Below are 27,774 nucleotides of genomic sequence, written 5' to 3'. Positions count from 1 at the left end.
GCTCTCTAAATGAACCAAGCCCGAATATGGTGAACTTCTATTAATATTAGGCAGATCACCAACATCTTGGAAAGCAATACAAAAAATACTCAGTATTACAATCAAAGCACATTTTGGTGCCATATCAGTATCCAATTTCAGCATTCACCTTATAAAATTATTCTTACAGTCTGTCAGTGTCACACTTCTGTTTGACCAATAAGCCAGAAAATTAGTGCAGGGAAAAAGGGGGGGGGGGGAGGGGGGGGGGACACTTTTTATAGCACAACACAACATGGAGACACAGCAGAAAATAATAATAATAAAAAAAGCTTTGTATTCCCAAAATATTGATCATATGGTTGGTATAAATTGGTAAGATAAAGAAAATTAGTTTAGTAATAAATATGGTGTTGGATGTGTGGGCAAAAGTATTTTGACTTGTAATGTATAAAACCAACACACGATGGCTCCAGATACAAAGGCTTTTAAACAGAGTTTCATTTCGCATTCATACCGAACTATCACTACAAAACAAGTCAACTAGCTCTGCAGGAGCAGGACAGAGAATAAATATAGCAGACAGAATTTGTCCAGTTCTTACTGGGCAATACAGAGGTTGGTTGTTTTTCATTGCTTCCTCTAGGTCACCTACCCGGTAAGAAGGAGGGCGAGTGCTCTCTCTCTCCTCCAGTGCACAAATTTATACTTTGCAGAAACATCTTTAGAGGGTACTCAAAAGGAAACAGGACTCATCAAGGAATATGGTAGAAATCCAGTTCTTAAGAGCCACAACAAGGAGTGAAATAAAGTAGCTTCATCCTATTTACTGATCCAAAACTCTTATCACCAGGGGTAGAAAGGCTGCAAGCAATTTAAAAGCGATTTAAACAATTTAAAGGATTCATTTTTAAAAGACCCCTGTGAATTATCACACAGAGTGCACTGATACCACATATTCAGCTTCAAATATATCCTGTAAGACTGTAAAACAGATTAGTCAGTGATGAGTATAGTAAGTTGTCTTTTGGGACCTTAGCTTTACAAGCTCTAAGCTGCAAACAAGGAAAATTCCTTCTTCTTTAGACCATTTATTCATAATTTATTCATTATGAGGTTTCTTGTACCTTCTCTCAAGACTTCTAATACCAAACAGAAGTACAGCTTTTTATACATGTGGTTCATGATCTCCACAGATGGCCTCTCCCACCTCAATTCTCACACCTACTGCAGTAGAAAGATGTCTTTCAGGTGTCCCAAGTAAGAGCTCTCATGGCAGAAATAAAAAGAAATCTTTCTTTCCAGCTATTTATAGCTCACTAAAGTTTCACAAGTATCTGTGGTTGTGCTTTGGTAAATCCATCATACTGGGATAAAGCACCATCTCCCCAACCTACTGTATAATGCAGCTTGCATTAACTACAGAGCTAGACTTGTGTTTCTCTAGCACAGCCAGAGTATTGTACTATTTACACTGTTTCAGTACGTTTGTCCTCTCTTCTCTTCAAAAGCTCTCAGGAAATTAATTGGGGCACCCTGTCATGAAGTTTTGTTATATGGCATTAGATTGTAGCAACAAGTTAGATGTTTTATTAGAGCAATTCAGTGAGGGAGACCTGTGAAACTGGCAGGCAGAGGACTGGATATTGAAGTAGCAAAAACCAAAACCCAGTTTTATCTACTTTAGCTAAACCACACAAGTTACCTCAGGGACCAGTAAGAATGAACATCAGGTGAAACTGAATACCTGCCAAAGTAAAGAACAGGCTGCCCCATACATTAGGAAATTTATAGGTAAGGATACACAACATGTATATATAGGTGACAGCTGCTAACAGGTCATTCCGCACTTATAGTAAGAGCGGAGCATAACATACCTGCAAAAAGTATGGTATTGCTCCTTGGAGCTAGTTCACTCAGCTGGAAAAGGCACACTAAGTGCTTTACTCAGTATTCTCACACCAATGCTGGAGTACACCACAACACTGGAAACAGAAAGAAACTGGCACAGACTATGGCTGAGGGCAGCATTGCAGTGCTGCAACTACTTCATATTGTAAGGAGGAAATTTAGACTGCAGAGGCAAAAAGCAAGGGAATGTTCTTCACATGAACTATAAGCTGCAAAATAAAGCTGTCTTGCTCAACAACAGCCTATAAAATATTCAGTAGGTATCTCTCTCACCGACCTGATAAAATGTATAGCTCAGGGCCAGAAGGTTCACTCTGACAACTCAACATTTTCCACTGGGAACCTGATGTAAATTATTACCAAACAGCAAGTGTTGCCATTACAGCATACAGAAAAACATTAGAAAGACTTCTAAAATAGCATCTCTCTCCTGGAAAAAAAAAAAGAACTTGTTATTTATTCAACACTAGTGAAAACAGCAATTTATAACACCAGTGAAAGAGCTTCCCTCTTACTATAGAGCAAACTAGCAAAAATCCACAGTCCCCACAAACTTCCTGCTTCTCTATGCTGACACTAAAGGACCTCAGAGAGTATTCTGTTCACTTCATTGCAAGTAATCCAGAAGTAACAGAGCCAAATTCAAGCTCACCCCGAGTCCTCAGAACAGAACTCCCCAACATCGAAACCTCCTGGGCGCTGGCTCAGTTCAGAAGCACTCTACTACCTGAAGCATCAACCTGTTTCTTGCGTGGGACAAAATTTAAGATTGGAAAAAAAGGGAAGTGAATTTGCCCTGCGCACTCTCTTTGGTCAGCTACCACTGGCTACCCCATATTAGTTTGGCCTGTGAGTCACAGCATACTAGTGCCAATACAACTCCAGTCTCGATTTTTCTAGGAATTTTAAAGCTGTTGCCCAATTCAGTCTACTGTACTAAACATGCAGAGGCTCTTTTGAGTAAAAGGAGAAGAAAGGCTGAAGTTGGTTTCTATTCATGGCTACTAGTCATGTCTTCATGAAAACTATACACTCAATAAGTCACAGGTCTCTACACAAGGTACCTCTGAATCAACAGAGAACTCGGTTGAATAGGATAGGTGAAAGAAGGATTCAAGTTCCACAGAAGTGAAGTCTGAAGTCCATTTAAGAAGGTGACTTTAATCCCTATGAAGAGGACAAAAATGACAAAGGGCAAGGACAACTGTGCTTCAACTGAACATTTTAATAGGGATGGATACAATTGATATATTGTAAGACAGTTAACGATTTTCACTGAAAACTTATTACCTTAGCGAATAAATTACTGTAGGTCAGCTGAAYAAAAAAACAAGAATTGAGCAAAGATATTGCAAGTCCCTTGAGGAACTCTTCCACTGCTGTAGTTACTATTTTCACTGATATACACCACCACCACCCCCAAAAAAATATTGTTATGACTCTTGTATTTCTCCAAAAGTCTCCACTCCAGCATCTGCCACAAGCTACCATAAGAGGAAAACTCATCCTCCAGAACAGATTATTTCAATGACTAACTCATTAAATGACTTAGAGTCCATTATCTGGTGGGCAGCTCTTTGGTAAAGGTGTAGCAACAGATTCTTTGCTTTCTGTCAATGCTCTCGGCTGATGGATAAAAACACTGAACTTGACACCTTGGTTAGCTGCTGCCCTCACAAAACCACTATTTGCGGTCATGGTGATGGCTTTTAAAGAGTCTCCTGTCCCAAAGATGGTTAGAGAACGGCTGTTGATTTTTGAACTTGCCACTAGTCCCAAGGCACGGTCAGACGGTTGATCTGGCACCACGTTAATTCTTTTAACTAGCAATGCAGCTCGTTCTTTCTCCCCAGGTCCTCCCAGGGTTTGCAGGATAGACTGAAAATCTCTGACAGCAGATTCGCAGGCAAAGAGCTCCTTCCCCTCCATGAACTCGTCCAACTGAGGCAGAATTCTCTCCCTCCTTTCTTGAGCTGCTTGCTCTGTTAGCACTTTTTCCTTGAAGATGAAGTAGCAGCCACCATAGCTCAGAGCAGAGACGTAGGTAATTAAGGTAGTGATGTCCAAGTTAACTCTATTGCACACATTCACTTTGATCTGGGTGGGAAAAGCAACACTGGCCACTAAATTCTCCCGGTCCACTCTGGTCACCTGCAGAAGTTCAGGGCCTTCTTCATCTGATTCGCTGGCACTTCGGTGTTGGTTTTCTGTAGATGGCTCTACCAGTGAGTTCACAGCAACAATGTCTCCCCGCACAGATATTCCCATCTCCTTGAGTCTCTCTGCCATAGGACTGGACACGCTGTTGTAGAATGCAAAGATTATGTGGGGATTGCTATACTCCACCAGCTGCTGACAGCTTGCTTGTAGGAAGTCCTCCGCCTGCTCAATGACGCTTTTGTCACCATACTGGCCCCTTCCCAGCCAGATGTTATGCAGGGCCTCAGCCTTCCGACCTATGGCCTTCACCCATGTGTGACCTCCATTTGCAACAACATCTACCACCAGCGTCTGTTTGTCACCGAACCTGTCCTCATAAGCAAAAACATGGAGGACACTGACAACATCCTCCAGGTTCTCTGCTGACTGAATAATGGCTTGGAGGTGGGTAAGGTTTGTACTCTGCAGATGCGATTCTTTAATGGCCACTTTCCCTGCCTCCACCTTGCGTAAGAAATTTAATTCAGCCTTCAGTTTGCTGCACAGTTTTGCCCCGCCTTGTATATTCCCTTTCTGAGACTTGCAAAGGGCTTCAGCTCTCTTGATTAATTCTTTGGCAACAGCAATTCTTTCACAAAGCAGGGACTGCACAGACATGTTGGAAACATTATTCCTATCAGGTGAAAGCAGAAGAAAAGACTGTTACTGCATGGTCAAGAATAAAGACAATCGAAAGAGGTTTTGCAACAGTTTACATCAGAGCTTTGCAGTAGATTTTGTACAACAGACACAGGTATTGTAAAGCATGAGCATCAGGAACCTCAGCACCACTCCCAAAGTGTTCAATATCTTTTTTAATACCTTTGGGGATTCAACCTAAAGCTTTGGAAGATCCAAGTTCTCAACAAGGAAGAACAACAGTATTCTAATCTCCACAGACACCTTGCAAGATTTTTATCTCCACACCTGAGCCCTTAACAGAGCTAGTCACTAGAGAGATCTCAGTTCTCCAAATTCATTTGCAGAAGTTGCCATCCAGAGCAAAATTAGAAATCCTATTATGCCACAAGCAAATCTTGCCTGTTTCTCCCACCAGGGTTACCATTACAAAGTGAAAGCTACGTAACATGCTTATAGGCTTATATAAAAACTGTGAAGTCTGGCTCCCAGCAACTATTTTAACAAGGCATTCAGGAAACCCACTGTATTTTACAATTCTGAGTAGCACAGCCCTGTCCCCCTGCAGCTTCCAAGTTACTCTGCAGAATCCAGTGAACGGACCCACACCAACGTTCTGGCAAAGTTTCAGCATTGCACAGCATCATGACAAACTATAATTTACAATTCTAGATACAGGAGGAACAGAAAATTTCTTGTTCTCTGGCTCATACGAGTCCACTTATAAGATGTGTGGCATCATGTAGGCCCACTCCTCTCCATCCACTTTACTTAGTAAGTCTCCCTGAGGAAAATACAATAGGAATTACTTAATTAAATGTGGGCTGGTTCTGAAAAATGTAGTACTAAATATCACAGCAGAAAATATCATTTTTAAGCCACACAGTACACTAGCCACTATGAATACTTTAATTGGGAGTCAAAATGAATTAATTTCACTATACATGTGTGCTGCAATTTTTAGCTAAACTGCACATTAATTGAAGTAAACTGGTTTTAAAGGGCAAGACAAACAAGGCTCCAGCTGAAACTGAGCAACAGTATAAAGCCTAGGTACCATAAAAAGTTCTGCCAGTACAACTTCTGAAGCTAGATTTATCAGGTAGCTGAAACCACACTTGCATTATACACAAATTCAGATACAGTGAGCACTAAGTTCTACTGGTTCTGTCAATATTTAACATCACCAAAATCTTTCCCCTCTTCTCAGCCAAAAGACTTAACGTCTTCCAACAAGAACTACCGATTCTTCAGGCTCAGAAGAGGCCAATGAAATCAGTCCTTCCCCCTCAAATCCTCACCAGGTGGGCAGTGACTAAGGATACTCTTCCCCCCTCCACTGCCAGGAGGGCAGTCTGACATACATCGGGCTTCCAGGCACTGACACAAAAATGAAATACAGCTGGTGCCTTCTGTGACTTTTGCTTTGTTCCTCTTTTGCTCTCCACAGCCATTCTGTATAGCCAAAAATCACTGACACAAAAGCACAGCACTTTCACTGTAGTACCTTCTTGGCACATCTCGCAGGTGTACCTGCAAAACCTCCTCTTCCCAGCTTCCCAGAACTACATCTTCAAGGTTCCTCAGTAAGCAGGAAAGCACTGAAAACCGACATTTCTCTTAGTAGCTCTTTAGAGCTTTTGTTAAGGTGCTTCCACCTGCTTAATGACCTCCAGCCACCACCCACGCTCACACAGAGAGCTGGCATGAAGCTGCGCTTGGTTCCTGCAAAGGGCTCGTTAGCTACATTCGTAAGGAAGGGGAAAAGGTTTAACCCGCCCAGCGGCGCCATCGGGGCAGATGGTCCGAGCTGCCTGCAGCGCAGCTCAGCTTCCATAAGCCACCTCGACGGGGGACGACAAGGGCATCGGGTCTTCCCTGCGCCCTCTGTGTAGGCTGCTCCCGGGCACGCCACCATGAACGTTTTATGCTTTTAGGAACCGTAGTCCATTACGTGTTTACCTTCAACAGGAAACCACTGCCACACACTTATCCTCACTAGCAGTGAGGAAAAGCCCCCAGAGATCCCTTGGGAATCTCTCATTACAGCCGTCCAACTTTACAAACGTGAATGGGATGAAGCCTACCAGAAGCTTTTAAATGAAAGCAAACCTGAAACACGTACTTTTTTCAGCAAAATAATTACGAATACGAGGTGACTTCACTATTAAACTAAAAAGTGTTAAAAGAAGAACTATTCCTCGTAAAGAAAACTTTTCACAAAGCGTTGTTTTTAAAAATAAAGCGCTGAGAGGTCTTTCCTGGGTTTAAGAGCTCGTTAGAAGGCTCCCTTGCACTCCGAGACGGCCGACGGCCGCCGCTGGGGGCCGTTCCCCGCTCGGGTTGTGACAGCCCCCTCCTCGCGGAGGGGCCAGGCCGGGGCAGCCATGTCGCCTCCCCCAGGACGCGCCGCCATTTGAGAGGCCCCTCAGGGCCCCCGGCTCGCGCCCGCCCCGGTCACGTGGCAGCGACGCCGGGGCGGGCGCGGCGCCATCTTGGGTGCGGGTAGGGCGCCCGCAGCGCTGCCCCCGGACCCTCTCGGCGGCGCTCAGCCTCGGCCCCCGCCGCCCCAGGGAGCACCGGCGGCTGGGCCCCGCCGTGCCCCCGCTCCCCGCCGCCTCGCTCTCGGCGGGGCCGAGGTGGCTGAGAGGGAGGGGGCCCAATCCCCCCCCCCAAAGCCGCTAACGGGGTCCCGCCTCCCCGCTCGCTCCCTCTTCGCCCCCAGGTGCCTCCCCGAAACAGGGCGGCGGCGGCGGCCCCCCCCCCACCTGCCGCGGCCGCTACTCACACGCCGGCAGCAACGGGCGGAGAAGGGAGGCGGCCTGGCGCAGCCCGGCCCGCTGCGGCCCGCTGCGCCTCCCCCGGTGCCGCCGGGCGGGGACAGCTGTGGGCGCCCTCCCCGTCGGGGGTCCTCGAAAACCGACGTATTTTACCCCGAAAGCCTTCATTTGAGGAGCAAAGATGCCACGTTTTGTAAAAGCAAGTCAAAGTCCTAGAGGAAAACTGATCGCAGCCTCCGGGGTAGCAGTTTCCTCCGGTATTGGCATCAGCCTCTCATTTTCCTTAATTAAGGCCAGGGGCAAGGTCAGCTTTGGTCTTTGCTTCCCGAGTGCTGCGGAAGTTGGAGTCCGTGAAGTTTGGATAACAAAAAAAGGGCTTTATTAAATCGTTTGGTCAAGTGTGAGTGATGGTCCTCCTCCCACATGGTATCCCAGGCACATGCAGAGTAGCCCAAAAGGCTGTGCTACACCCGAAGGCTTGAGCATCCTGAAGGAGTTTTGCCTTCTCTCCACCTCCTACTACCAGCTGGTGGAATTAATTACAGTCTTCTACAGTAGATAATCATTTTTAATAGTACAAATGATTTCACAAGATTTTGCGAGGCAACAGAAGATTTACTGCACCCGTATCTTCTATCACTTCAGCACCTACGTAAACTAATAGCATCACTGAAGTGGTAATGGCATTTAGGAGGACCACACTGTTCTTGGAACCTGATCCTACTAGTAAAATAAAACCCAAGCAAAGTGTGTGTTCTCATGGATATCCTGCTATCCTGAGTTCCTAGGAGCAGACCATCTTTCAAGACACATGAAAATGAAGCAACATTACCTACTTTAATTATTTATTCAGCTTTTTTCTTCTTTCAGATTACTGCACTAGGAACAAGATTAATGAATCTAATTATTTTGTGTGTCAGTTTAAGTCTCCAGCTTGTAGTTGGTTGTCACAAATGAACAGCTTGTCAACCTCATTCCCCCTTGTCCCAAACTTTATGCAGTAACTTTGTTTTGTCTAGTGAATTAGGCGAGTTTTACAAACATACACAAAGCCAGTATCATATAACTCTAAAAAGCTTAGATTAATTGCACTTTTTGAAAATAAGTATCACCACCTGCATTCTGCTACTCAACTGCACCAGTCTCTCACACCTGAAATGTTTTTATTCTTTGAGAAATAAATCTCCAAACTGAAATTACATTTCCTTAAATTTCAGGGACCTAGAATGGGAAAAGATGTATACTAGCTTCCTGCCTTTTAACTGAAATTAGAGAGGTTCCCTTTAATTCTAGATGAAATTTAGTTGCTATTTTAGAAGTGCAGTTATCTGAGAACAGCAATGATTTTCTTCAATGTAAAATTAAACCATCAAAAAAAAAAAAAGCACAAACACCCCCACCAAAACACACTACACTCCCCCCTAAAACAGCATGATATATTCTATCAAGGTTTATACCCCCCACCCCCAAAATAATCTAATACTCTAAATAAAGCCTGAATTCAAAATAGTACGCATATTCTTTCCAAGTTACACTAACTCCTATGAACTTTGATTCTCTGTAGGGCTTAAACAAATCAGAGGGCTCTTGGACTCTATTCTGAACTAAATAAAAATTGTCCCTCTCAATTACCAACCTTGTGCCTCATCAAAACAAATACCACTGACTATGGTATAGACCTACCCTCCTCATTTTACATTATGAATGGAACAATTAAATATTGACATAGAAATGATGACTGGGGCTCTGAGTTCATAGCTCAGGGAGAAAACCTGAAGAAAGAAGACTCAAAGTTGAGTTACACACTGTTCACCATTTTGAAGGGTTTTTGCTCTAAAGCAGACTGCATGCTAATATGTGGCACTATGACAGCCTGGTGCCAATGTTCTGCTCTTTTTCAGGGCATATTTCTATTTGTTCTCAAGAGGAAAAGGTGCCATCATTTGATAATAATCAAACCACACACTATTTTAATAATTCAAACAATTTACATTCCTAAAGACACAGAAGGAGGTAATCGGGTACAAGAGGACATTCAGAATAGCTGAATAGCACACTAACTTCATACTGCTACCCATTTATGATATTGATACTTAATAATGGGAAGTAAAACCAGCAACATTCCTGAAGTCTACAGCTTAGTAAAAATATGCCATGTGTGGTAGTGTTTGTTTGTCCTCACTCTAACGGGGTGGGGAGAAGTGGGCAAAAAGAGCCCTTAACATTTCTACCAATAATCAGGTATCTGAAGGAACACACTTTTCCTCCTTGGAACATAATAGTCCCAGTACAACACATAGAACAGTTATGTTTAAATCACTGAATCAGAGTCAAAGCTGGTAGATAACCATTTTTCACTTCCCTACACCACCTATAACATGGGTAAAATTCTACAGAGATGAAAGGTGTTCAATTAATCACTTTTTTTTTTCCAAAATCCTCTAAAACATGTTTCGTGTTTGCCCCACTGTTACCATCTTGGGAATGAGGCAGCATGATTTATTTGAAAGTACTTAGGCTTCAACTCCATTTCACAGAGTGTTCTTAGCTAATCAACTTTTTAGCGTAGGAGGCAGCTAAACTATTGCAGTTCTTGTTAACTGTTTTCTAGAGTAGTTATCTGCATTTTTCATTCACAAAACTTGTTAATATTTATAGATTATAAAAATTTACTAAATATGTAGAAGTATTCAAGTTGCATTCTGCTTTTCTGAATGATTCTGAAAGTCTGGATGAAAGATATAACAATCTAAAGCTTCCTGTTTCAGTTCCTAGTTGTTCATTCTCACTACAAGAAGCAGCAGAGCAGAGATTGTTCCTCAGAGTAAAATACTGGAAAGTGATCTGGAGTCTTAATGAATCATCTGGATATAGCTTTTATTTCTGGCATTATGAAATAAAACTCCATTCATGTCATGCTTCAGAAATTCTTATTTGCCTAATGATAACATAAAACAACAGCAGCAGACAGACTTAGGAAAGAACAGATCAATTAAGCTTATATGTCATTTTCTGCAGACTAACTCATACTCTGTATTTTCTTTATTGTTTATGGCTGGCTATCATTTAATCTGCCAGGCTGCTACCATACCTGCTCATCCTTACATACAAGCAAAGTGATCTGGCTATTGCTCCCTGTTTCCATTTCATTATCAACACTTAAACAATCAGACTGCTTCAAAAATATATCAAAAATCTGCAAACAGTAACTTAAATAGCTTCAGACCAGATTATTTCTGATAACAAAAAATATATATATTTATCCTGGTTCKTCAGTGTCTTTTGTAGTAAGTTTTATGTTTCTACATAACCTTAAAGACATTAAACAAACACAAAAAATACCTATACATACACACACACACACACAATTATATTCAAGGATCTAGTTCTGCACCTGTAGAAATTGTGATGTATACACCAAGTGCTCTTTTCATTACTGCACCTTTCAAGTTATCTTTCAGGTTTGGAAAATACTTTAGCATAATTCAAGGGATAAAATCATTGCATTAAATATACTCATTTTGCTTTGTACATCCTGTTGACTTTTACCAATGCAAATAAATGCATTTTGTTTTCAGCCAGTAGGAATTTATGTTGCTTCCATTATTTCTAACAGTATTTCAGGACTGGGGAAAACAAACAAACAAACAAAAACATTCCCAGGGCAATGAAAATCATCCAAGTAATAGAAAACACATATATCTTGAAGACACACAGTCTAAGACTCCAGCTCTAGAGCAGAGCTGAAGCAAATCACAGTTTATATCCCATATGGATGACACTGTTCTGCCTCTTTGTGAGAGTACCTGATCTTTTATAGAGTAACCCATGGAAGTTACTTAAATACTACCTAAACAAAATTGCAAGAGAAAAAAAAATTATCTTGTCCATTCGTAATTTAAAAATTCTTTAACAGAATGTCTAATATCAGTTCACTATGGCTGATCTGGATAAGGAAAATTCTGTTTTTCCAACAATAAAGATACTGAAATCTCAACTTTATGTAGATAAACAAGCTATGATTAAAAAGACACACAGACATCTTCCCCCAAAACAGTGTCTTTCAAATTTTATTCTTTAGCCTTTATAAGCTTTCATTATAACTTTACATTTTGTACAGTATTTTGTGTACAAAGATCCCATGTATCAAGGGAAATAATTGCTTCTAGTAAGATTCCATGTATTACAATATTAGGACTTTTCCATTTGCACCCATGATATTTAAAAAATCTGTCAGACAAACCAGGTAGAAATAAGTATGCAAAAACTGCAAACAAAAACATTTAAGTAGCCAAAATTAAAAAGATCTGTGTGAATTCACATAGTCTTGCTTGACTTCTACTAGGCTATTGCAGCCAAGTAGTCCTTAACCTCAGTTGGYGTGAGCCTTCTAAAACCAGCTTCATTACAGATGCCAACTTCAATGTTGTCTTCTGTCATTTGCCCTTCAAAGCTTTCCTATTAAAGAAAATAGGGTTCAGTCAACCATATTAATGATTTCTTACTGTCATATTAATGACAGTAAGAAATGTATTTCTTAAATATTTTGCTAACCTTTAGTGTTAAAATAGCTGTGTGAATGGCATCTTCAAGTTCCAAGTCTTCATTGTATCTGTAAACAGAAGATCACATATTTTAGCCTAACAAACATAGATCTTTCCAAACCATAATCATCTTAAAGTCTCAAAATGCAAGCCATGCTAAAATTCTCCCTATTTTTCCTACAAATATCATTGGTAAGCATTGCTACATTAATATTCCAAAATATTATTTGTAAATACTATACTTTAAGTATTTCGCTACTTTTTCTACCGACATTGTCTAGAACAAAATACCTGCAAATATCTATATATTGAATACACTGTGAACTGCACTGAGATAACTCTCCATGAATACAAAAGTTGGGAGTTTCCTTTAAGCAAAGCAAATTTCCTGTGCACATGTTAACGTATAATGCTTCCAGCTTCCTTATTTAAGTATTTTAAAACTTTGTTCTGATAATTTAGAAGTATGCATTTTTGTCTGGCTGTTGTACATGGAACCTGAACAAAAGAATTATTGTTTCAAACATGTATTAAACATGTTACCTTTTCTCAAGGAATGTCTTCCCATTGATGTAATTTTTTCCCATTGCTGTTGCTTTCCATGCAAAGTAAGCTCCCTGTAAAAGCAACAATATAGTGAATTGTTCTGGGTAACTTGGTCAAACACTACCTTTGTAAAAAGTACAAGAGTAATCATGAAAATACTGAATATCCTGAGAACATATGAACTATTTTGGGTCACAGGCTGATTAGATATGTGAACATATACTGAGAAAATGCACAAAACATTTGTATGACACCACTGTTTTCACCCTCCTACTACTTTGAAAGATGAATTTAGTAAGTCATTAGCATGTTTCTAATTTGGGATTTCTTAAACAGAAATCATATTTTTATCTTCAAGAATAAATACCGTTTGTTCTTTCTTGAAGCCTGGAATACATTCCATGTATTTTTCTTTCTTTCTGTTACAAATCAGCTAATTATTTTAGCTACTAATAGGCTATTTAGCCATCTCTCTTATTCTGAGGTGAAGACCATCAATAGTTCTATTTATCAATCAGGATGCATTTCAGAAGGCATCTTCATTTAGCTTTTTACATATGAACATCTGGTAGTAATAAAAATTTCTGAAGTTTACCAAGAATCATCACAGCAACTACTTCTTCATTTGATGAAAAGTGTTATAACTAATACAGGAATCAAAAGGTAGGTTTTATTAAATGTGCAATACTACTACAGCAAACAGACTCACTCAAATTAACCACTGTGATCATTAAATACCAAAGTAGGTGCACTGCATTTCATAATGCAACTGATTATGGCCTGATTTCCACCCAGCTTAGGGAACACTGTTTGAGAAGCGCGAGCAGTCAAATGCCTATCCTGGCACCTGCTGCATAATGCTAGACTCCTCCTGTTACTACCAAGGAGGTGGAAAGGAATGAAAAGGGGTGGTGGTCTCTCTCAGCAACAATTGTTGCCCCTCAAAAGCAGTCCAGAAACATGCAGGCACAGAATTAGCAGGTCCTAGCCACTCCCTACACTTCCTTGGCACAGCAGCCAAATATCCAGGCTTGCTCCTAGCGCCCACTGAAACTGGATCATTCTGACTTAAGTAAGGTCAAGGGATATTTTGTTCCAGCTCCTCATCACAAAGTCTTTCATGGGTATGTATAAAGTTTTAGGTGCTTTTTAAAAACAGTAGAATTTTCAAACGCAGAATACTTACAGATGGATCCGACTGAAATAAATAGGGCCGTCCCTCATTCCAACCACATATTAGCAGTGATACACCAAATGGACGAACACCACTACAGGCAAAAAAATAACAAAAAACCCTGACATCAAAATGGTTCTGAAATTTATTCAGCAAACAACAAAACTGACTGAATTATTCTGGATGTGTTAATCTTCCCCAAAGGCCTCCCAACAGCCCAGAGCTGTGAACAGGAATGGCTACTCAACCAACAGTATAAAAACAAAAGTATGCTGGCTTCTCCAACATTTTTTTTTTCCAAGATATTATCAGTGTGTTTCGCCCACTGCCAGGTAGTGGTCCTCCCACTGGCCCACTTCCTATGGGCATTCTCCATTAAGAAAGGTTAATAATAACTGCCTTTCTGACTAAAAAATTTTAATCACTGGGTAGTAGTTGTACCTTATGTTTAAGCAACACAATCTTTCTAAGCACCTTCAAACTTCTGAAAACTGCATACCCAGATTGCGTATATTCCTGCATCACAGAAGCAATTCTCTGTACTAGCTGAGCTGTTGGAATGGGCTCATGATAAACCAAGTAATATTGCTGGGCCAGCTTCCGAGCTCTGTGCACAAGTACCCTACAAACAAAGACAAAATTATTACTTGAAAAAAATCCAATTAGTTGTTACAATTAGTACTGAAAAGAATATTCATTACAATAAATACTGTGGTAAAGAATTACATATCTGGCACAACAGTGACTTAAGAAAACATATATTTTACTAGAATATCCTTATCAATTCAATAAACTCTGAAGCACTTGAACAAACTGAAACTAAGCACATTGCTGTTCATTTGCTATTCATTTTTTAGATATATTTGCTAAGGTTTTGAGTATGTCAAGAAAAACTTAGAACATGAATTTAATATACTGACAATATATACATCATAACAACATATTATGCAATACACTTAAAAAGAAACAACTAATTGCTATATTTATCAGCTTCTTCACTTCTTGAATGAAAACATATCTAAATGATTACAAAGCAAAACTTTTTAATACCTGTAATCTGGACCCATACCACTATACACTAAACCTATATGTTTGGTAATTGGTTCTACTTTGTGGACACTCCTTTCATCATAAAGAATGGATTTCTGCTTCTTCTCAGTTGCCAACACCACTCCATTTGCAGCTGGAAAAGAATAAGATTTTTTCCGTATTAAAATAAAATTATCAAAAGCAATTGAAACACAGAACAGGTTTGGCAGAATATAGAGAATTTTGTTTCTCCCTTTTCTAAAAGGCCCTTCAGGTTTACAATGATGTTAAACAGTGATCCTTTGATGAATTCACCCAGCATATCACCTCTCATTTTAAATAAATGCACTGCCCTTATAATGCCATTTTAAAAATTCTGAAGCATATATTAATAACTGATCAGTTGAAATATCTTTATGTGCAATTTCCATATATATGGACACAAAGCTGGAGTTATTTACTTAAGGAATAGGAAGACTCAAAATTAAAGATAACAGTTCTACCAGTTGCGTGTCTCCAAAATTACCCTAGGAAAAGATCTATGCTCCCTTCCTAAAAATTACTGAGTTGTAGAAAAAGAGACAATATTAAACCCACTAAAACATGTGAAAATCCACTGAAAAAGCACAAAATATGGAACAGAAGACAGGGTGAAGAAATACCCAGTAAGTAGTTCAAACTACTTTGGTTCTCTCAACTGATACTAAGGCTCCTGAATCTTTCACTACAGTAATTCCGAATATACCTTTAATTCCAACCGATGGAGCTCCTGCAGCAACTGCAGCCAAAGCGTATTCAATCTGAACAAGTTTTCCAGAAGGACTAAAAAGAAAAACATAAAAGTAAGCCATAAAATAATTCTAATATACTCAAGTCTTTACTGCAACAATCTGATGCTAACTTGCCTACATGCCTGATGAAAGCTAATGCGCCTTGGATAGGGAGTAGGGAGTGGGATGCAAGTTGAAGGAGGACAAGTCCCTTCTCCAACTTGTAACACTTTAAACAAGCTTTCCACTCAGTGGGGAAATCTTCAGAGCAGGTCATGAATTTCTGGCAAACATAACAAAAAGCTCCCAAATTTATGTACTTAAATGATATTCTACATGTGGTTTGCAAAAGTTTTCAAGACAGCGATGTTCAATCTTGAAAGGTACGAGCAAAACAGCTATTCTTCTTGACTGATGAGCACACATCAGGTCAATAATGCAACACAGAGCAGGTTCCACTCTCCAGGTATCCCTGCATTTTCTTTAAATAATCCATATCGTGCTGGTAATGATTGCAGAATCATCAAAACTGATGGCAGGCTGTCAAAATAACTCATCCAGACTGGGGTCCGATCTCAATCCCCAGGGAAGAGGACAGCATGGAGGCTGTCATGTGTAGGACAAACGATTTTGAGAAATGGAATCTATTCTCTGGGCTATATTTCAGGCACTCCGGTTTTAGCAGATACAGAAGTAAAATAGAAGATGATGCATCTCTGTACTTAGAGGAGGTAAAGAACAAAGCAAGCAATAATTATTGTAGTTTTTCATACATTAAGTAAATATAGATAACAAACTAAGAATTCTAACTCCTCCATTACAGAATACCAACAAACCAGAACAACAGTTTCCTGTGTCAGCAACTAAAACATACAGAACATTAGCAGAATGTTTTAAAAGTAAGATATACAAAAATAAATGATGTTCAACATAAAAAAAAAGTAAAAGAGGGAAAGCACAACTACTTGTATTTTCTTCAATACAAGTATAAAATCAAATAGCTTTTAAGGTTAGGGGCATGAAGTGCTTCTGTAAAATACAAAAAACACTTGTAAGTCCATTAGGAAACAATTTCCAAAAGCTAGCAAAGAATTCAACCCACTTGATTACAGTGTGTGTGTTTGACTATATCCATCCATCACAAAGATTCGTCTCCTGATGCTAGACTGAAAACTGCATCATTGGCTTAATTGCAACAAGACTTTAATAAGCTATTTTGCAACTACACAGCATTACTCTCCTCCAAGAGTAAGTGGGCACTTTAGCAAAAGCAGCACGGATTCTGGCTTTCAGTTTCTCTTTTCGCACATTTATGGCATAATCCTGAAAAGTTTAAGAACTTTATTGAAAAATAATGCAAAATAATTTCTTTTTCTCTGGATTCTCTGAAGTGCACATATTAGAGCAGCACTTCAATAAACGCCAGTCCAATAGCTTCTTTATTGTGTGCATACAATCATCCTACAACACTTAGACTGTTCATGACACAAAGTGCAAGAAGAATATTGCCTGAGAAGTGCAGTGGAAGGGGAAACAGACTGCTTAAAACTTTTCTAAAGGCTTCTTCTCATTCCTACGTCTGCAAATTTAGTTCTGAAACAAGTTCTCAAGGCACCAACTATCAAACTCGATTATCATCATGCATTTCCAATTAGATCAGAAGCCTCTCGGCAGCTACATGGAAGAATGAAGCTACCACCCAGGCCTCAAGTAGCGGAAAGGGAGAGGAAAGACAACTTAGTATATCATAAGTGCTAAGAACCCTTCTCAGTCCCAAGTTTGTTAAGCCGTTTCACCACGCTCAGGCTATAAGGCACAGCCAGTGTAGGGGCCCAAGCTCAGATGGCCTCCGGCCGGCTCCGCACTGATTCCGCCTCACGGCAACGGGAGAGAGTGCGAGAGGCGACCACGTTACGGCCGGGGTCCGGTCACGGGGCTCCCCCTCAAACCCAGCTTCTTCCCCAGCCCCTCGGGAGCCCTCCGCCCACGCAAGCTCCCCAAGCGAGAGCGAAACCCGCGGGCCCCCCTCACCTCCCGCCCTCCTCTGCTGCCCGAGCCCCGCCGCCCCTCCGCCCGGCTCCGCGGGCCCGCCGGCGGCGCGATGACTCTGCAAAGGCCCCGCTCCATCGCGCCCGGCGCCGGCCGGCCGCTCCACGGAGGCCGTGCGCTATCTTGCCGCTCTCCCGGCAGCCGGCTGAGGGCCCGGGCCCGCGGCGCCCTCCCCGCCGCACCTGAACGTCGTGAGGGAGAAGCTGTAACCGCGCTCCGCCATCTTGGAACAAGCACCTCCACTCCCTTCAGCAGCTCCCACTGCGCAAGCGCGGTCGGCCCGGATGCTCCGCCCCTTCCTGCGTGAGGGGAGGGGAGACGCGGCTAAGGCTCTGATTGGTGAAGAGGGAGCGGGGCGTGCCGGGAAGCAGCGCTGTGCGTCGGCCCTGCGAAGGGCACGATTGGAGAAGAGGCGCGCTCTGCGGCATGCTGGGCGTCAGCGCGCTTCCCTCCTGCCAGGAATGCTGGGACTTGAAGTCCCGGTCTCCCTCCCTCTTGTGCCATGAATGGCTTAGGGCACTCGATTTCCCAGTAGGCTTAGCGGCCGGAGCGCATGCCCAGTGCGCTCTCCCTGGGACCGACCGCCCTCTTCTGGGGTGTCRGTGGAGCTGTGTGGGGATATGGCGGTGCTGGTGGTTTTCTCCTCTCCGCTGTCGCGTCTTCGCGGTCTCCTCCAGCGATGCTGGGGGCGGCTGGAGCGCGGGCTTCTTCCGGGCTTCTCCGGGCCTCGGAGCCTGCCTTGGGGTGGGTACTGTCCTCCTGCCGCCCCGGCGAGGGCGACGTTGGGGCTGCGGGGCCTTTTTTTCCGTTAAACAGCTGAAGGTTGGGGCGCGAGCGGAAGAGCGTGCTGCCGCGGGGGCTGTGGGGAAGCGGGGGCACCGCTGGCCGCTCTTATCTCTTTATTTGCAGGCGTAAATAGGGTTTGCGTTATATCTGCTCGGTTGCCGGCGAAAATGGAGGTTAGGTGCAGTGTAATTCGTTCTTTCTTCTTTCAGGGCCAGCACTAGCTGTCCAAGCTCCAGCTTTTCTTCCCGAGCCAGTAGAAGACGCTAGTCAAAGTAATGAGGTGCCAAGCTTCCTAGATAGCATTTTGTGGATGGCTGCTCCAAAGAAAAGACGCACCATTGAAGTGAACCGCTGCAGGCGAAGAAATCCCAGTAAGCTTATAAAAGTAAAGGTAATTACCTAATTTAAATTGGCTTACCACCTTATTTGCTGTGAGCAATTTTATTAATGATAAGCGAGTATGCTAGAGTAAGATTTATTCCGATACTTTTTAATTTCACTTATTTTGGAGACTCATTCATGCTAATAGTCAATACTGACTGAAACATCTCTCTGGAATTTGTTGATAAATTTAGAAGATACTGTAATTCTCAAAACATATTTTAACAGATACAATTGAAATATGCAACAATAGGCTACAGTTAAATAAAAGGTGATAGTTTTGATGAAAGCTAACAAAACATGAAATTTAGCAAAGCAACTAGTATAAATACAAAAAGCTTATGCTTTCTGTACATCTAAATGAGTTTGTGGGTCTTCAGTCTTCCAAACATCAATAAGGATAATAATTTAGGTATTGACTTTATAGGCTACTTATAATAGTAAGCATTTGACCTAGCAGTGCATTGCAGAAAAAAAAGTATTTAGATAGAACAATACATTTTGAAAAGGCAGTTGAATTTTCCCGATATTTCATTTACATATATTAGTAGTTTGTGATCTTTCCCTCATGTTTCTTTTTCTTTCAAATTTCAAAATTTCCTATTTTCCACTTTCCTTTTTAGAGAAACATAGATGTTTGCCCTGAATGTGGACACTTGAAACAGAAGCATGTCCTCTGTGGCTATTGTTATGCAAAAGTCAAAGCAGAAACTCGACAGATACGGCTTGAAATGCGTAAAAAGGAAGGAGGACCATTTAATGCTCCTACTGTAGAAACTGTAGTCCTTTATGATGGAGAACAGCCCACAGAAAAAGATGAAGGCAAGCAGATCATTGAAAGAGCCAGGAAGCGTCCATCCTGGTTTATTCAAAATTGATGTTATAGCAACTGTTTTTGTTTATATTAGTTCTACAGCAAGAAAGATGGTGCTTTTCAAGACTCTTTTCCTTGTTGTATTCACTTAATGCTGATATGAACCTATCAACTTTTGGGAAGTCTGCTTGAAACACATTTCATTTCATTTTGCAGTCATGTATTGTTTCCATAGCATGCGGTGGTGAATGCCTCTCAGTGATACATAGCAGTCACATTTAAAGAGAAATCAGGATCTTCCTGGAGTTTGGATATTTGCTTGCTGTACACAGAATAAGATATATGTTAACGTTGTATGCTGTTTTTGTAAATAACTTTTTTTAACAGAGATAAAACATTCATGTATATAAAATAAAGCGTATAAAGATACATAGGGAGATCTGTTTTCTCTTTTTGGCTGCTACGCTTAAAAAAAAAAAAAGTTAACTAAAAACAATGTTGATTAGATACAAAGTATGTTTACAAGAAAAGATGCAGTTATCTGGTAACTTCCACAACAGTTACCTGGTAATTTCCATGGCTTGGATCTCTCCACAATGCTGCTGTTTGAGATACTTGGTGATATTCCTGGTTTTGAGCAAAACAGTGGTTGCCACATTGCTTGCTCTTTCCTCCGATGATTCTTTGTACCAGACTGTATGTTAAGCATTTCTGTTTGTTGTCTGTATATAAAACAGATTTTTACCTTAAAGGGACATGAATAGACTTTTTTTCAAAGTGCACTATTCTGCTTCAGTGAAAGAATGATTTGAAATGTAATGACTGGAAATTTGTAAATACTGTAAGGGTCAAAGCTGATTCTTTGCAGCCATTCCAGTTAAGTAGCCTGAATGGTCAGTGTGCGCTTGGAAAAGCAAAAGGAGCAGTATTACCTTCCTGCCTTGTGTGTCCTCTGCAGAGAGGGCAGCTCTGTCCTCTGCTGTCCGTTGCTGTTCTTCAGTGATGCAGTTAGAGCTACTAGCTGTGGATTTCACTTTGGTTTTAGCCATAGGAGTAGCACCATTGCATTTAAGAGTAGTTTACATTTTAGGATGGGATTTAAATATACAAATGGTACAGCTCAGCCAGTCTGAGAGATAGGTGCTGATGAAAAATGCAAGTCTGCTCCGAACTCTGGCTATGTTTTCCTTACAGTTTCCTTTGCACTTGTGTGCATCCACCCCTGTGATGTCCTGGTTTGGAGAGCTATGTCGCCACAAAACTACTCCCTGGTTTTGTGCAGCTAGGCTTCTATTTGGTACCTTCCAGTAGCTTGGTGCATGTCAGGGACAGAAACATGGCAACACAGGCAGTACGAATATAAAAGAGGAGGCCGGACCACACTTTTCAGAATAGCCTTCATTTGTATATGACTCAGCCAATTTCAGGTTATGCCAGTTTAAGGAATGAGATAGTGTATGTGCTGTAACTCTTCACTTTTGCCTTCCTCATTCTGGATTCCATGCTCTGAAATGCAACTGGTAGGAAAGTAGGAACAGATGTTAGTGGGGATCTTACATTTCCTCTGTAGTCTAAGGGAATAATGAATATTGATAAGTGTTGATGCTATTCAGTTGACAGTATCTAAGCAAACAACGTGAGTCCTTTTCTATGTTTCTAAACAGGATGTATCCTAGTCCCTGTCTGTTTTTCACTTCTTATTCAGAAATGAAGCCAATAAAAGGTGATAAGCAGGATGCAGACTGGAAGGTTTACATTTGCCAAAGCTGGATGGGATGAGACTGACGTTTTTGGAGGTGAGATGAACCAAGCAATAAGACTGGTATGTTACCGTGAAGGAAAGGTGTGTATGTATTTTAGGGAGAGGGAATTTCTTTCTTTTTTTTTTTGTTTGTTTGTCCACTTGTTATAAGTCAAATTGTACAGTGCTCTGTTAGTTGATTTTTGTTGATTTTTATATTAATCTTTTTGATGGGTTATAAAGAGAAATAAGTAAAACTAGCTTAGGGTATTGAGAGACTCATAGGTTAATTTCTTAGACACAGAGGTATTTTAAAAAAGTATAAATATTTATCTCTAAACATGAGAAAGGACAAGTGGTTTCTGCTAATGGAGTAATAAGTACAACTGGCAGTATAGTGAGTTACTTTATTGAATTACAGTGTCAATATAGCAATGAGGGCACTTTACAATAGCATTCTTATGAAAAATTAGTGAAGTTAGGCTGTGTCCCCACTAGGTGTTTTAAGGTACTTGCAAGGTCATAGTTAGGTGGTAATTCACTTCATAGCCTTACTGCTTTTGTTAGTATTACATTCGTGCGATTCGGACAGGACAAATAACTTAGTAATGTTTCATAGTGGTTTCTGTGCATTGTGGGAAAAAGTCATTAAAATGTCTGGTATTCATGGTCTTTAAAAGAAAAAGTAGAAACAACTGAGAAATATTTGATTTTTATGTAGAACTGATAGAGTACCAATTAATTTTCCAGGGAAGAAATGATCTTTAGTGAGAGTCGTCACAGTTTGTTTAGATGAATGACTTTTCCTTCAAAAGACAAGGAGTAAAGGAAAGCTCACTTTCATAGCTTAGCTTTATTAACAGTGACAACACAACACACTTTTTAATCCAGAATGCCTCTAAAACTTGTGGCATAGTCTGTTACTTGAGATAAATCCTGTTTATATGTAATAGCATCTTTTGCCAGATTATCAAAATTAGAATATTCTGACCTTGCTGGTATTTTTTCTGAATCCAATTCATGTTAAATTTATGACCCAAAATTTACAGCATTTACATTTGCAGATGAAAGTCTCTATGAGATATTTTGAAACAAACACAAATTGCAGTAATGTCTATATATCTACATACATTTTTTGCAACAATATAAATTGAAGCTAGTAAAAAGCAAGCAGGATGCTGCAAATGCTGCACTCTAGAACCTATTTAAAAACAAGTAAAAAATTGTATGCTTTGGGGTTTTCCGTTTTGATACTATGGAAACCTGTCAGTAGTTGTCAAAAGACAGACTCCTTTCTCTTCTGAAAATTTCATGATTAAATAAATGTTTTATGTGATTATGTTATTTTCGGTAAGAAGTCTATGTAAAAATTATTTTCTTTTAAATATAAGAAAAACTCAGGCAGAATGTAACATCCTAAAATACAAGGATGAAAGTTGCTAAACGATTTTGTGTCATACTCAGATCTACACAGATATAGGCCATCTCTGGCAGTGATGAATTATGATATCCACAGAGGATATATCCCATTAAGCAAATTTTAAAAAAGGTTTCTGCACAACCTTTATCTGTTCTGTTGAACACTATGTCAGCAAGAGCTGGTGGTAGATATCAAGTATATTTCTTTAAAGCACTAGGTGGCAGAGGAGTGTGGTTTTCTGGTACGTGGAAAACAAAAGCTGAAGAGTCATTACTGAGGTGTAAAACAGTCAAAGTCATATTTAAGAAATTTGCGACCATGCAAGTGAAAGATCTGCAAATAGACTAAATTTGCTAAGTACAAAGGAAAATATGATAGTTGTTATGGGACACAAACTAATCAACTGTAATACATAGTTCTAACTGAATTAAATTAGATCTATACTAAGAACTAATGTACTGAATTCTGTATATATTTATGTAGTTCTGCTAGTTACTGGATGAATTATTTGAAATTGCAGTTGTACCTGTCAGTTTTCCCTAACAAGACAGTGGAGCTCCTTTCCCACTTCACCTGTAGGTGGCTTTGTATGCTCTGGATATCTAGTTAGTTGACACTTTATTTATGCAACCATAATCATGCAAATAGCAGATCTGAGAACATTCCAGTGAATTTCAAGTTATAACAGTCTTGAATTTGTACAGTCATAAGGACCATTTTGCAAAAAGCAGACATAAAGTGGAAAGAACAGTAAAACAATATGTTCAAAAAAATAGTTCCTCAGAATGGAATAGAAGGTTCTGTGCTCCTTCAAAGCTTTAAAATGTTTTCGAAGCACATGTGTGATGGAGGTGCCTGTATCTTTAGAACTTATTTTTTTAAGTAGTATTTAAATAAACAGAATACCAGCAAAAATCCTTTCACCTCACATGGCTGCAGGCATTGTATAATTAATATGGTGAATGAGACTCAGTAAATAAAAGTTACCTTTCCAGATAATTTGCCTAAGTTTTAACTTGCCAAATACTTTAAGAATTGGAGCCTAAAGGATGAAAATCAATGAAAGAGATGAGAAAGAAGTAGGCTACGCAGCAGGAATAAATCTAGTTTGGTTTAGTCTATGTATATACCTTTGAAATTCTGTTGAAGTCAGTGAAGTATAATTCAAGGCAGAATTTGGTCTAATGCATTATTGTATTTGATGACAAGTACTGAAATCTGGGACTTCTGGATATATGCAAGTATGGTGGGTTTTTTGTTCCCTTTCTTGCCCCCCCCTTTTCTTGCCCCCCCTTCCTGCCCCCCCTTCTAATGGGATTGAGTTTACAGCTGAAAACTAAAATTACATTTGATGAATGTCATAAATTGAGTCTAATCAATTGGTGTTTGACAGAAATTAAAGCATCCTGTCTTTCAGTTTCCCCTGCTTAAGGACAATAGACACATTTAGAAGAAAGACTGTAGGATTGATTTCATATTGAATCTGCTGGTTAAACATATTAAAAGCAAAACTGAAACTGCTTTGGAGCAGTTTGGGTCTGAAGACAGAAAACAAAAGCTTTTGTGGAGTTGCACTCTTATCAGACATTGTAAGAGATTTTTCTAAAGCCACACTCCTGGATCATGTGAAATCTTAGTTTTGTTTTTTTTAATAAAGCAGCAACTAAACAAGCCCATATTATTATTTTGTTAAGTATCATACGTTTTAAACCAATCCTGTGATTTTGAAAACTTGAGATATACTTTGCATATTCTGTTCATCCAAATACACAAACATTTGGCTGTTTCTGTTTATTTCTTAAAAGTGCACAGACTCTTCTCTATACAACGTGTTTCTCGAAATGATTGTGCTTTTTAGTTGTTCTTCTTACTGCATAAGCGTATAGAAATACTCTGTCTGGCATGTCTTGGATATAAGTTTGAATAATCCTTTATATCTCCTAAAAGCAGGAACTAGCTCAGGAGGCTCAAGAGGAATGAGGCACAGCACATTAAATGTAGTGTGTGTCATGCTGTAGGAAGGAGAGTCAGGCCCCACTTACATGACTGACATAACTTTTGCATCCATTCCCAAGGTATGCTAATGCGGTTTCTATTCCCAGCCCCATCACACAGGCTCATCGGCTTGTCTAGCAATATGGCTTACAGCTCAGTTTTCCATTATAATGTAGCTCTACAGCATATTATGGGAAATACTTCCACTAGAACTAAGGATTTTGAGCAGGCTGTTGGAAAGATGGATTTTGTTATTTTATAATCTGGGATTAGTATTAAATACAAGGAATAGTGATTTTAAAGGGGCTATACTGAGTAGCTTAAGACTCAGAATGGACCAGTTCTGTAGGAAACGTTCATTCTTAATGTATAGCATTCTGAAGTCCCTACTCATTCATTTTATGACTGTCTCTGCTCAGTCATAATCAGGTCAGGCAAAGCATCTAAGGCTTTCTGAGAAAAAACAGGAGGATTTGTCCCAGTTAAAAATATCTTAATTCTGTCACTCTGAAACAGGATAAAGTATACCTTAGTCTTCAAGAAGCCATTAATTTCAGTGGGATTTCTTTTAAGGGAAATTGCAATTCTGAGTAAGTAAGAGAGGCAGGCGATATAGCACCAAACTGTGTCACTTAAAATCATGAAAGGGTTTTTTTACTGAAATCAAGGAAGTCAAAAATAAACCTGTCTATTAGTCGTCAACTCCCATCACGATGCATCACTTGTCCATGAGTCCAGCTCTACCATAGTCCTTTGTATAATGTAATTTGTGGATGAAGAATGTAATCTTTTAGGAGTTGGGGCAAATGCTGATTTGCTCTAGCCCCGAATCAATCCTTCTCAGGTGTTTTTGTGCTACCCAGAAGAGATTACCAGAAAGACACTGAAAAAGGAATGGAAGAAGGAAAATGAGGGACTTAATTCAGATCTGAAGACTAAGAAGGCACAGTTATTGGCAAGTATGTAGAAGTAAGAGGCATCCTGCTGCTGTTTGTGTAATAAGAACAGGAGTTACTGGAAGAGAGGTACCTATGTTGTTCGATGAGTGAATAACTGCAAAGTAACCATGCATGTGGCACTGTGAAAATAGATGGCAGAGCAAATATCACTCTGGCATCATACATCGCCTTGATGTTAGTGATTTATACTGGCAGCATTAAATAGTGTTATTCCTATTGACAGGTGGCAAACCGAGGTGCAGAAAGAGCAAGCGACTCCCTCAAAGTTGCCCCCTCAGCCAGTAGCAAAGGCAGGTACTGAAGCTTATTGTAATAAGAATTATCATCAGCAGTGGCCATTATTCTAGCTAGGTTGTTCTCTAGATTTGATTAAGTAAACTGCTGCAGAGATACTGTATATTGGAACATTTGTTAGGGCAAAGGTCCATAAGGGTCTTTACCCAGAGCACTACAGATCAGCTGAAAATCTGGTTTATTACGAAATGATTCCTCCTGTTTTCACCTTTCATTTGAGAAAGGGAGAAAAAACAGCCTGATTTTTGAGGGAAGTTTCCAAGAACCAGACTCAATCACTTCTGTTTTACAGGATAGTGTTTTAACCTATGAGAAGGCTCATTCTGATCAGTGGGATTATTTGTAAAAGAAGAGTATGACTCAGCTGAACGACAATGGTAGAACTGTCCTCAGGATTTTTTTCTGTGATGTATGAATCTAAAAATAAATGTAGTCCCAGAAGTAGGACTTTCTCCTCCGCTGATTAGATTCTTTTGTCCAGAAATAAGGTGCCTTCTTTACCTGCTATATATGATATTGTCTAAGAGGAAAAAATAAAAAATTGAACAATTAAATTGATTTCTGGTTCTTATATATTTTTTTCTTAAGCATTCAGCAGCAAAAATATGAGGACTGATGTGCAAAGACTTAGTTTAGATAACTTTTCAAGGAAAATTGAAATGTTTTTCCTCTGAGACACTTCGTGCTGAAAAATATGAAGGAAGTGAATTTGCTATCATTTTTTGTCTTATTCTTTCTGATAAGAGATGTACTTTACTTTCAAGCCACCAGAGTGTATCTTCCTAATCCTGCTGATTTGACAGATGCTGGGATCCCTGAATCTGTCACTTAGATGATATCACTGTTTATCAGATACAACAGAGAACCAACTGAGAATAGCTGGTCTTGATCAAAAGTAATTTAATTCTGTGATTATTGATGCTATAATGGTCCTGATTGCCATGACTATATCTTCCCAAGAGCATAGACTTTGTTAATATGATTTTCTAGAATGTTGTCTGTATCAGGAACATAGGCACTTTGAGGAAAAAAAAAAAAAAAAGACCCCCATCTCCGTATGCATCTTTGACAGATCTTATAGCCATATTTGGGTCAGAGAAATATGAAGGAGTAGCTGAGACTTTCATCAGGATTCTTTTCTTTCCAAAGATAAACCTAAAATAGAAAAGTGATGACCAGTGATAAATATGTTGCACTGAGTTTTCATAAAAAGCCTGGCCTGCGTAGTTAAATAAAAAGATGAAAGTTACTTGCTGAATTTAGAGATTTAAAGGGCATTGTCAGGCAGGCTACTCTTTGTGCATACTATATTCATGTCCTGACAGATTTCCTACACATTTGCAGTCAGTATTAATCATGGCCAGAACTAGTTCTTTATTAATAGTACAAGCATATATATAGAAATAATCCCACTTAGCCCCTTACTTTTCTGTAATGGGCACATCACAGCTAGAGGGCATGGGTGTATTTCTTCCATCCCTGTAGACCACAAAACACAACATCACAGGCCTGTGCAGAAGCACTAACAGCAGCTCTGTACTGAAGGTCTCTGAAGAATAGTTGTGGAAGATAATCATTTCAAACGATTATTAGGAAGCTACAAGCAACTACAAAGCCTCATGGAAATCACAGAATCGCTGAGGTTGGAAGGGACCTCTGGAGATCATCTAGTCCAACCCCCCTGCTCAAGCAGGGTCACCTAGAGCACATTGCACAGGATTGCATCCAGGCGTGTTTTGAATATCTCCAGAGAAGGAGACTCCA

General features: G+C 40.0%; 3 protein-coding genes across 8 annotated transcripts; 1 reads left to right on the top strand and 2 right to left on the bottom strand.

The window, feature by feature from the left end:
• Nucleotides 1-3,095: 3,095 nt before the first annotated feature.
• On the bottom strand, nt 3,096-7,746 carry CUNH7orf25 (chromosome unknown C7orf25 homolog). 3 transcript variants are annotated; one of them, XM_026077478.1, is made up of 2 exons: nt 7,517-7,746; nt 3,096-4,723 (listed from the first exon to the last, which is right to left on the bottom strand). In XM_026077478.1, the coding sequence occupies exon 2, from the start codon at nt 4,705-4,707 to the stop codon at nt 3,439-3,441; it is 1,269 nt and encodes a 422-aa protein (XP_025933263.1). In that variant the 5' UTR covers nt 4,708-4,723; nt 7,517-7,746; the 3' UTR covers nt 3,096-3,438. The 3 variants fall into 3 exon arrangements, with proteins under 3 accessions (XP_025933263.1, XP_025933262.1, XP_025933261.1); XM_026077477.1 differs by having other exon boundaries at nt 7,497-7,556; XM_026077476.1 differs by lacking the exon at nt 7,517-7,746 and adding an exon at nt 6,854-7,150.
• A 2,622-nt stretch (nt 7,747-10,368) lies between these two features.
• Nucleotides 10,369-17,913, bottom strand: PSMA2 (proteasome subunit alpha 2). Of its 4 annotated transcripts, none has more exons than XM_026077482.1 (8): nt 17,803-17,913; nt 15,547-15,623; nt 14,823-14,955; nt 14,272-14,394; nt 13,785-13,866; nt 12,596-12,669; nt 12,063-12,120; nt 10,369-11,966 (listed from the first exon to the last, which is right to left on the bottom strand). In XM_026077482.1, exons 1-8 carry the CDS (start codon nt 17,841-17,843, stop codon nt 11,850-11,852), a joined length of 705 nt encoding a protein of 234 aa, XP_025933267.1. In that variant the 5' UTR covers nt 17,844-17,913; the 3' UTR covers nt 10,369-11,849. The 4 variants fall into 4 exon arrangements, with proteins under 4 accessions (XP_025933267.1, XP_025933264.1, XP_025933266.1 ...); XM_026077479.1 differs by lacking the exon at nt 17,803-17,913 and adding an exon at nt 15,715-17,547; XM_026077481.1 differs by lacking the exon at nt 17,803-17,913 and adding an exon at nt 15,715-17,558 and having other exon boundaries at nt 11,941-12,006; nt 12,043-12,120.
• A 291-nt stretch (nt 17,914-18,204) lies between these two features.
• Nucleotides 18,205-20,034, top strand: MRPL32 (mitochondrial ribosomal protein L32). Its single transcript, XM_026077488.1, has 3 exons — nt 18,205-18,364; nt 18,616-18,797; nt 19,411-20,034. The coding sequence occupies exons 1-3, from the start codon at nt 18,241-18,243 to the stop codon at nt 19,663-19,665; spliced, it is 561 nt and encodes a 186-aa protein (XP_025933273.1). The 5' UTR covers nt 18,205-18,240; the 3' UTR covers nt 19,666-20,034.
• The last annotated feature ends 7,740 nt before the right edge of the window (nt 20,035-27,774 follow it).

Source organism: Apteryx rowi, unplaced genomic scaffold (genome assembly GCF_003343035.1).
Source record: "Apteryx rowi isolate R43461 unplaced genomic scaffold, aptRow1 scaffold_454, whole genome shotgun sequence".
In the NCBI taxonomy this organism is placed as follows: domain Eukaryota; kingdom Metazoa; phylum Chordata; class Aves; order Apterygiformes; family Apterygidae; genus Apteryx; species Apteryx rowi.
The sequence above is the reverse complement of the archived record's forward strand: the minus strand, read 5'-3'. Positions and strand labels throughout refer to the sequence as shown.